The sequence below is a fragment of the Staurois parvus genome, unplaced genomic scaffold, assembly GCF_062004578.1.
Source record: "Staurois parvus isolate SC_StPar_1 unplaced genomic scaffold, SC_StPar_1.0 ptg001800l, whole genome shotgun sequence".
NCBI lineage: Eukaryota > Metazoa > Chordata > Amphibia > Anura > Ranidae > Staurois > Staurois parvus.
This window is the reverse complement of record NW_028319596.1, coordinates 23,962-35,273: the sequence shown is the minus strand read 5'-3', so window position 1 is coordinate 35,273 and position 11,312 is coordinate 23,962. Positions and strand designations below refer to the sequence as shown.

Here is an 11,312-nt window from a genome sequence, read left to right as displayed (position 1 = left end):
AAATGCCCCAAGAACAAGCAGGAACTGAAGACAGTTGCAGTAGAGGCCTGGCAGAACATCACCAGGGATGAAACCCAGCGTCTGGTGATGTCTATGCGTTCCAGACTTCAGGCTGTAATTGACTGCAAAGGATTTGCAACCAAGTATTAAAAAGTGAAAGTTTGATTTATGATTATTATTCTGTCCCATTACTTTTGGTCCCTTAACAAGTGGGAGGCACATATGCAAAGTGTTGTAATTCCAACACTGTTCACCTGATTTGGATGTAAATACCCTCAAACTAAAGCTGACAGTCTGCAGTTAAAGCACATCTTGTTCGTTTCATTTCAAATCCATTGTGGTGGTGTATAGAGCCAAAAATGTTAGAATTGTGTCGATGTCCCAATTTTTATGGACCTGACTGTATATATATATATATATATATATATATATATATATATATAAAATATATTATATTATACAGTTGTGTGTTGTCATATACTTTTTAATATATTCTGCTGTTGCTTAAGCCAAACTAATAATGCCAAAGCAACTTTTTTTTGTTTGGGGCCAGGCAGGTATTAACAAAGGTCAGTATTGCTGACAACAATAAAGCTGATAAAATGATGATTCAGTTCTTTTTTTTTTTCCCATCAGACAAACATACGCACGTCTTTTTCACAACAGTCCTTAGTAAGCCTTTGCCTGGTCTCCCCCTGTACTCCACATGCAGAGTACTGGATGATGTCACTCTATACTGGTACGACAGCCACAGCCGGCTACTGGAAATCCGAGCTCCGTGGTTCAGAAATGCCGGAGTCAACCTTTGGAGAATTAACCTCCATGAAATAAATTATCAGCTGACCATGCAAAGATATTTACAGTCTCTGACTAACAGACTGAACTTCAGTCAAGGTGAGTTAGAAATTGAAAACGTTTGATGCTAATTGTTGGAATACTATCTTCAATGTACTTTTGTTCAACAACTACGTCAGTATTCAGTAGAGATATATTTTTAAACCAGTAGATGGCAGTGTTTATCAGTTTGTAGCTGCATCTATGGTATTCTCTGTCTTTTCTCTATAATAAAGTTCCTGTTTCTTGTTAGCAGATAAACACATGTGGACTGTGCACTGCTAGTTCTGTAAGGGAATATACAGAATCACTAACAAACTGCCATTCTCAAATAAAAGAATTGTGACGAGGTTTGATATAATTTGTTGGCTCCCACATATCGTTTATCACACTTTCTTCTTCACCTGTCAGGGTTGCTGTGATATTTTGATGGATGATTAAGTTTGGATTTTTGGTATCTAAATAAATTGATAAATGCTGCTTTCTGCACTGATATACTTCCTTAGACCCAATCTGTCCAGTCAGTATGATCACCTGCTGACTTGGCAACATCCACAGGCAGCTTAACTGTTTTTTTCTTCATGGGTGAACTAGATGGAATTTTGTCTTTTTTCAACCAGAATAATTATGTAACCATATGTAACTCTTCAATAAGACACAGAAGTTCAATCCAACGCAATTTTACTTCATCTGCTTGCAGTACAGGGGATGTTTTTGCAGTCAAGTGTAGGACAATGTGTTTCCAGAGCTCTCTCTCTCTCTGTGAAGTACTAACACTGACTGAAGGAACATGAAAGAAATAGGGAGGATCTAGCTAGGGCTGAATCTACTAGCACTAAAAAAGAGGGGAGGACAGAGGGAAAAACATCACACAGTAAACAAGTTGCAGTGACCTAATATCTCCAATAGATGTCAGCACACTACGTAACACAGAAAAATGACATGTTAGTGGGACAGAACAGGTAGATTGTGAGACTTCACACAGATGAAGATCCAGAGTCAGCCTTTATAGGAAACATCCAAGTGGCTTTAAGTGTAAATCTGGAACTGGGAATAATCTAAATAGAGGATGCAAATTTTGTGCTTTCTATAGTTCTTTACATTTTTCTCGATTATTTATTGAGAACAAGAAGGGCACACCTGAGATTTCCTAGAAGCCTTACAGCAATGGGGACCAATATTTTTCTTCTGTTTATTTATTTCAGGTACTTATATAGTGCTGTCAATGTACACAGCGCTTTACACATACATATATATTGTACATTGACATCAGTCCCTAACCCTCAAAGGATGTACAATCTAAGGTCCTTAACTGTCCTTAACTCACATTCATACATACACATACTAGGGCCAATTTAGACAGGATACAATTAGCCTACCAGCATGTCTTTGCAGTGTGGGAGGAAACCAGAGTACCAGGAGGAAACCCACACAGGCACAGGGAGAACATGCAAACTCCAGGCAGGTAGTGCTATGGCGGGGATTCAAATCAACGGCTCTATTACTGCCAGGCAGAAGTGCTAACTGTCTAAGCATGTTAACATGCTTACAAGGGAATACAGAAGGATGGCTAGTAAACTGATGCCCAGGACCTGTCTGTGCCACCTGGCAAGGTTGTCTGGATCTCAAGACTGGCCAAACAGATTTACAGATTATTAACCACTTGGCATAATGGCTAAGTGGTTAATAATCTGTAAATCTGTTTGGTCAGTCATGAGATCCAGACCCCCTTGCCAAGTTACACAGACAGGTCCTGGGCATCACTTTATTATCCATCCTTCTGTATTCCCTTGTAAGCATGTTAACAGTGTTAGACTGACAGTACTAAAAATTGCAAAGAACCCCAAATGCCTCAGGTTGCTGGCCCCTCAACTCCCAGTTTGTGAATACCATGCAGGGCATTACTAAGAAAGATTTAGGTTCTATAACACTATTATATTCTATACTTTTACTATCCTATTCTATACTATGCTCTATTATTTTATACTTATACTGGTTGAATGTAAACAATACATTAAAGTTGAATTCCAGTTAAAAATGAGAGTCTACCCTTGGTTGGTATGTACAATAACTGAAAAGTTTACATTGTGCATGATTGTATTTTCTGAGTGTCTGATTAGAAACAAAAGACTAATCAAGACAAACGGCAATCCTCCTGATCTTCACCGACAATGGCGCCTGTGCAGCTGAATGTGGCTGCTGACAGGTGCTTCCTGGAACCTGGTGTCTGTGTGTGAGCACAGCTCTGAGCAGCCCCGCCCCTATCCCACCTGTCTCCACCCTTGTCCCACCTGGCTCCACCCTTGTCCCACTTGGCCCCACCCCCCATCCTGCATGGCTCCACCCCCATCCTGCCTGGCTCCACCCCATCCTGCTCAGTTTAGCACTTTTTTTAGATGCCGTTCATGAGAGCTCTACATGGCATGTGCTTCAGCTACTCCTATCTTTCTAGCCTTGCAAGAAGGACGGAGAGCTGTAAGAGTGCCTCTAATCCCTCTAATAAAACATCTTTACATGTTTTATATATATCATTGAACTAGTACTGCATGGAGGTAATTGAAAGCAAGCCTTTCCTTACAATTTAAAACACAGAAGTTTAATCCAATTCAGTTTTACTTATAATTAGCCTCAACAGACAGGGGAGCTTGGTTATACCATTACCAAATACAAAAATAACAAGCTGTAGTAACACTGAATTGGCATTAGATGGCAGCACTGAGACATTAATTCATACATAATGAAATCCAATGCCACAGTAATTGGCACGTACTGTAAGTGTTCCAGAACAATATAAGCAGAATGAACTTCGGCTTTAAAGACTAAATTTCCCTTTTGTAAGAAAAAAGATCCATTTTACAGGTAAAAAATAATGTGCTCCCTGTCCACATTTCTGTATGGGCAAACAGTTACTGAGCTGCAGGAAGTGTCTATGAACTATAAGAGCACTGATGAGCGCCCTTGTAGTTCATTCAGAACTATAAGCCATCTGCTGCAGTAGCAGATGGGACCTGCAGTTAATTCATTCATAGGTTGCTGTGAATGAATGACACAGCTGTGAGGATGAAGCCCTGCACAGCTGTACATTTTTTATAAAGTGATAGTCGGTGCTGGGAAAAGAACCCCTGCCTGCTGCCATAGTGAAGGGGGGGGTAACAGGTATATATGGGTGTAAAATGTAACATGTTACTAAAGATCTTCTAGATTGTAAGGTCTAACGAGCAGGGCCCTCTTGTTACATAGTTAGTTAGTCTGGCTGAAAAAAGACAAAAGTCCATCCAGTTCAACCATAAAAAAAAAAGTTATAATCCTATACCCACAGTTGATCAAGAGGAAGGCAAAAAAACCCCAGCAAAGCATGGTCCAATTTGGTCCTTCAGGGAAAAAAACTCCTTCCTGATCCCCTGAGAGGCTATTCCCTGGATCAACTTTGCCTATAAATGTTATATCCAGTTATATTCTGTGTATCTAAGAAAGAATCCAGGACTTTTTTTAAAGCAATCCACTGAGCTGGCCAGAACCAACTCTTGAGGGAGTCTATTCCACATTTTCACAGCTCTTACTGTGAAGATACCTTTCCGTATTTAGAGAATACATTTCTTTTCCTCCAAACGTAAAGAGTGCCCCCTTGTCCTCTGTGATGACCTCAGGGTGAATAGCTCTACACCGAGTTCACTATATGAACCACTGATGTATTTATACATGGAGATCATATCCCCCCTTATGTATTATACATGGAGATCATATCCCCCCTTATGTATTATACATAGTGATCATATCCCCCCTTATGTATTATACATGGAGATCATATCCCCCCTTATGTATTATACATGGAGATCATATCCCCCCTTATGTATTATACATGGAGATCATATCCCCCCTTATGTATTATACATGGAGATCATATCCCCCTTATGTATTATACATGGTGATCATATCCCCCCTTATGTATTATACATGGAGATCATATCCCCCCTTATGTATTATACATGGAGATCATATCCCCCCCTTATGTATTATACATGGAGATCATATCCCCCCTTATGTATTATACATGGAGATCATATCCCCCTTATGTATTATACATGGTGATCATATCCCCCCTTATGTATTATACATGGAGATCATATCCCCCTTATGTATTATACATGATGATCATATCCCCTCTTAATCTCCTCTTCTCAAGAGAGAATAAATTCAGTTCCTCTAATCTTTCCTCATAGCTGAGCTCCTCCATGCCTCTTATCAGTTTAGTTGCCCTTCTCTGTACTTTCTCCAGTTCCCCAATGTTCTTTTTGTGAATTGGTGCCCAAAACTGAGCTGCATATTCCAGATGAGGTCTTACTAATGATTTGTACCGGGGGGGGGGGGAATGATATCTCTCTCTCTGGAGCCTATACCTCTTTTAATACAAGAGAGGATTTTGCTCGCTTTAGAAACCGCAGCTTGGCATTGCATGCCATTATTAAGCTTGTGATCTACCAAAACTCCCAGATCCTTCTCCACCATTGAATCCCCCAGTTCTACCCCCCCAGTATGTATGATGCATGCATATTCTTAGCCCCCAAGTGCAGAGCCTTACATTTATTAACATTAAACCTCATTTGCCACATAGTTACCCAATTACACAGAGCATTGAGGTCGGCTTGTAAGTTGGAGACATCCTGTAAGGACGTCATTCCACTGCACAGCTTGGTGTTGTACCAAATTATATTATAATTGTAATGTCTACCTTCATTTTGTAAAGCGATGTGCAAACTGTTGGCGCTATATAGATCCTGTGTAATAATAATATTAAAGATGAACGTATCCTTTAGGTTCTAGAAATGTTTTAGTAGTTATTATTTTGGAATGGATCCACATAGGAGTAATAGCAGATGACCTCTTTTTGTTTCCTTCCACAGAAGATGATATACTTCAGAAGAAGGAGGGCTGTACACTTTATGACAATGGAACAGTAGAGGCATTCTTAAGTGAAGCCTATAATGGGAAACTATTTGCCCATTTCGACTTAGAAACTGCAGTTTGGGAAACTGAAATCCCGAGGCTCAGGTCTTTGTAGAATCCCTGAATTCCAACAGGACAGTGAATGAAGATGTTAAAAAGGAAATAATGGACACATATATGTCATATATCGGGTGGCTGAAGTCACTAAGAAATGGCACATTAAGCAAAAAAGGTGAGGCTTTCACAATTGGGTAATAGTGGTATTATTGGTGTGGTCTTAAAGCGGAGCTCCACTCACACTGTAAAAAAATAAGTCAGGAGCTACAAAAACAGCAGCTGCTGACTTTTAAAAAACAGCATTCATCTGTCCCACGATCCCATGGTGTCCTCCCTGCAGCTAGTTTCACTGGCCGTCCTGTGTTCCAGGCGACAGCATCTTCAGTGTGCGCACCCGGCTGTGACAGCTTGCGGCTTCACAGCTGGGTGACCACTGAGCATGCGCAAGTAGGGCTGCACTTCCTGAATGGCCCCGTAGTCTTCTGGAGCTGTCACGTGTCCCAGAAGACTACAAGGAGGGAGGATAGGAGGACGACTTCCATTTCCGATCGCCTAGGCGAGCACAGCGGAAGTGTGAGTGGGTACCTGTCAATTTTGGGTAACTGCTCCCCAAAGGTGCTAATCCTTATTGAGGACCGAGTGTCCAATCTTTAAAGTGGAACTTCCCCTTTTGGGTAGAACTCCGCTTTAAGGTTACGTTCACACTGATCTGCCGCAAAAATGCACAGGTGTTTTTACTGTGCTTTTGGTGCGATTTCTGAGCATTCATTTGTAAAGGACACGTGACTTAAACTGCATCAAAAATGCTTCTCAGAGGCATTTCTGAGGTGCTTTTCAGGCGTTTTCCATTGATTTCAATGGGAAGAGACGTTTTTAGGGCATTTTTTTTTTAACTCCCCAAACACGCCCCAAAGATGCTGCAAGCAGGAATTTTTACACCGCACCGCAAGCACAACACCTCAATGAGAAAACAAGTTCTCCAAAAATAAAAACAAAAAACACCCCAAAACTGATTGGAGAATCACGTGAATGAGTCTATGTGCCTGGCTGCGCCGGGGCAAGATATTTGGGGAAGATCTGAACAGTATAACTGCGGCTCCTACGGGAGTAGCACTATATTTATAAACTGCTGGTATAGGTCAAAAAGGGAACAAATAACAGAAGTTCATTGTTGGGGATTATATAGATTTAAATTTGAGCTGTACAGGGAAATAGGGTTTTCTTGTCATGACCTTTTAAAAACTAGGTTAGGCGACTTTCACACTGAGGAGTTTTTTTAAAACTTTTTGTATTAATAAAAAAGCACATGAAAAAGCTCAAGAAAAATGCTTCCCTATGTATGTGAATGTATATCTATGAATGTTTTCTCATTGAGGGGGGTTAATCAGCACACAGTGTCTAAGATCGTTTAGGCATGTCTGTACTAACAAGGCCCAATAGCAGTTGAATGCCTTCCTCCATGATACCAGACCAGATTTTCAGGAGACGGCCCCTCAGTCAGCAGAGAGAACCTGAGTCTCAGCATTCTGGTCCTCAGGTCACCCACCTAAGGCCGCACAGCAGTAGTTGCCTCTTCTGAGTGTGCCCCCACAGCAACCCACTTGCTATGGAGGCACACCTGGGGGCTTGTTCTCGAGCCAGGCTGTGTGCTCATTGACAAACAGCTAAGCTCAGCCCTGCTCCCAACTCTGTGCTCACAGGTTTGATTGACAGCAGTGGGAGCCAATGGGAACTGCTCACCGCATGTAATACGCATGCTGATGTCATCGGAACCACTTACATTCAATAGTGGAACTTCTTCAGAAGGACAGAAGTCCTAAAGAAGTCCTGCTTTAGTTATTGTGTGTGTTTTTTTTTTTTTTTAAGGCAAAACTGTCACAGGTTTATGTCAAGTTTATATAAGTACTGTGGGTTATCTAAAGAGAGAGAGAGCACAGTAGAATCTGTCTCCTAGCAGGCACTCTGTTCTTCATTGAAACACAGAGGAGATCACTAATAAGGAGACACAGCTTCTACTCATTTACTTATTTGTGTAAATTTCATATTTAGCTACTGAACTTTGTAAATAAAAGTTTTTACAAGGGCTGGTTGAAAGACACCAGAAAACACATAAAGCTCCCCCTACTGGTAAATATGTACAACACCACTGTGTATTCCCTGTTATATATTTATAACTTGTCTGACATTATATACACCCAATGTATTACAGAGAAGCAACCATAAGAGTCACAATAGTGGTGTGAACCTCCTGCGCTCCCAAGTGTTTAAACTAAATAAAAATATATATAAATCCCAGGGGAAGCTGCTAACATTAAATCATATACCAGTGATTGTGATAAATAAATACAATAAAGAATGTAGCGCTACACCCAAAAAATATGCACACTTAAATAATAAAAGGAACAAATGTGAAATCAAAAAATCTCATAAAATATATATATATATATAAGTGTGACAGTGATATTAATATTAATTAGTGCCCATAAATCATAAAATCCACACAATAAAATAAATAGCTCAAAACATGTGAAAAAACATTTCCATATATATATGTATATATAGCACGCATACATATATATATAATTATAATCACACGTGCCTCTTGTGAAGTGAAATGACCATTAAAATGGTACAAACAACATTTCTCTCAAAGTCCAATAAATGTTGCTGGTGACCGAAGAAAAAACAGTGCTTCCAATAACTACTGTTAGTGACCATAGACAAAACTCGTGCAGATCTCTGAGTGCATATAAATCTGACAATCCGACCACCATCTGGATAAGCCTCTCACCTCATCTCTTCGACCCTTGCGGATCAAAGAGCAGTTGTGGATCCCCCTCACGGATCCTCCAAGATAACTATCACTCCAAAGGTTGCTCTCTCAGAAATAAATATTCCCACTCTGGCTCTTCTCCAGGAAAGTATTGCAGCATCAATCTCTCAAATGAGACAAAATGAATCCTCCCATAGTGCAGTATATTTTATTTGTAACATAGGGACAGATGACATTAAGCTATTTCACTTACGTAGCAGCCAGTCCAAAACCTCATGCTTTCGGATGAGGGTATGTATGTATGGGTGTACAGCTGGATACACAGGTGTACCAAGATGGCCGCCACGCCGGAAATACGTCACCATGTCAAGCCGACGCGTTGCGTCACAATGTCATGTGACTTCCTCAGGGCTGTCAGCTGTCAGCCCTGAGGAAGTCACATGACATTGTGACGCAACGCGTCGGCTTGACGTGGTGACGTATTTCCGGCGTGGCGGCCATCTTGGTACACCTGTGTATCCAGCTGTACACCCATACATACATACCCTCATCCGAAAGCATGAGGTTTTGGACTGGCTGCTACGTAAGTGAAATAGCTTAATGTCATCTGTCCCTATGTTACAAATAAAATATACTGCACTATGGGAGGATTCATTTTGTCTCATTTGAGAGATTGATGCTGCAATACTTTCCTGGAGAAGAGCCAGAGTGGGAATATTTATTTCTGAGAGAGCAACCTTTGGAGTGATAGTTATCTTGGAGGATCCGTGAGGGGGATCCACAACTGCTCTTTGATCCGCAAGGGTCGAAGAGATGAGGTGAGAGGCTTATCCAGATGGTGGTCGGATTGTCAGATTTATATGCACTCAGAGATCTGCACGAGTTTTGTCTATGGTCACTAACAGTAGTTATTGGAAGCACTGTTTTTTCTTCGGTCACCAGCAACATTTATTGGACTTTGAGAGCACTGTTGTTTGTACCATTTCAATGGTCATTTCACTTCACAAGAGGCACGTGTGATTATAATTATATATATATGCATGCGTGCTATATATACATATATATATGGAAATGTTTTTTCACATGTTTTGAGCTATTTATTTTATTGTGTGGATTTTATGATTTATGGGCACTAATTAATATTAATATCACTGTCACACTTATATACAGTCAGGTCCATAAATATTGGGACATCGACACAATTCTAAAATGTTTGGCTCTATACACCACCACAATGGATTTGAAATGAAATGAACAAGATGTGCTTTAACTGCGGACTGTCAGCTTTAATTTGAGGGTATTTACATCCAAATTAGGTGAATGATGTAGGAATTACAACACTTTGCATATGTGCCTCCCACTTGTTAAGGGACCAAAAGTAATGGGACAGAATAATAATCATAAATCAAACTTTCACTTTTTAATACTTGGGTGCAAATCCTTTGCAGTCAATTACAGCCTGAAGTCTGGAACGCATAGACATCACCAGACGCTGGGTTTCATCCCTGGTGATGCTCTGCCAGGCCTCTACTGCAATTGTCTTCAGTTCCTGCTTGTTCTTGGGGCATTTTCCCTTCAGTTTTGTCTTCAGCAAGTGAAATGCATGCTGAATCGGATTCAGGTCAGGTGATTGACTTGGCCATTGCATAACATTCCACTTCTTTCCCTTAAAAAACTCTTTGGTTGCTTTTGCAGTCTGCTTTGGGTCATTGTCCATCTGCACTGTGAAGCGGCGTCCAATGAGTTCTGAAGCATTTGGCTGAATATGAGCAGATAATATTCCCGAAACACTTCACAATTCATCCGGCTGCTTTTGTCAGCAGTCACATCATCAATAAATACAAGAGAACCAGTTCCATTGGCAGCCATACATGCCCACGCCATGTGTCAGGAATGGATTCAGCACCGGTGGTGGGACTCTCCTGCCGTGTGGGCTGCAGTACCAGAGCTGACCAGCGGGTGCTCTCAGCACTAGTGGTGGGACTCTCCTGCTGTGTGGGCTGCAGTACCAGAGCTGACCAGCGGGTGCTCTCAGCACTGGTGGTGGGACTCTCCTGCCGTGTGGGCTGCAGTACCAGAGCTGACCAGCGGGTGCTCTTAGCAGCCAGAAGCTCACAATCAGCCAAACCTGGGGCTGATTACAGAAAGGTGTATATAAGGCATGACCAGGCCTGTGCTCTGGGCCTTGGTGTATGTTTCCCCATGAGCCCCTGTATCCTGTGCCTAGTTCCTGTGAGAAGATACCTTGTTGCCGACCCTGCCTGATCCTGATTCCTGTTGACCGTCTCCTGTTCTGACTACTGGCTCATCCCTGACCATCCTTCTGCCTGATCCTCTGTACTGCGCTGTCCGTGAGTTACTGAACCCGGCTTGTGACCTTGACCATTCTCTGCCTGCTCCTTTGATACCTTGCTGCCCGCACGTTGCTGACTTGGCCCGTCTGACCACGCTCACTACTCTGCCATCCATCCATCCTGCACGGATCCAGCCGTACCTGCACATACCTCTGGCGGATCCCTCTATCACTAGCAGGTGTACTCAGGGGCCGCGACCTGGTTCCTGTCTGCTCCAAGTCCATCCCCACCATCAGGGGCCCTGGTGAATAGCAGACTGGGACTTAGACTCCGCGCCCTGGGGAATCCTGCCCTGAGGACCGCTAGAGGTACCACCAGGCAGTCGTTACAGAACCCTACGGCCGGCCTGA

At 41.9% G+C, this 11,312-nt stretch overlaps 1 protein-coding gene across 1 annotated transcript; it reads left to right on the top strand.

The window, feature by feature from the left end:
- Positions 1–636: 636 nt before the first annotated feature.
- On the top strand, positions 637–5,893 carry LOC149434232 (major histocompatibility complex class I-related protein 1-like; the record flags this gene model as incomplete). Its single annotated transcript, XM_089663920.1, has 2 exons — positions 637–894; positions 5,736–5,893. Coding segments are annotated over 2 exons (416 nt in total), but the record flags the coding sequence as incomplete, so codon positions are not given.
- Positions 5,894–11,312: the final 5,419 nt, after the last annotated feature.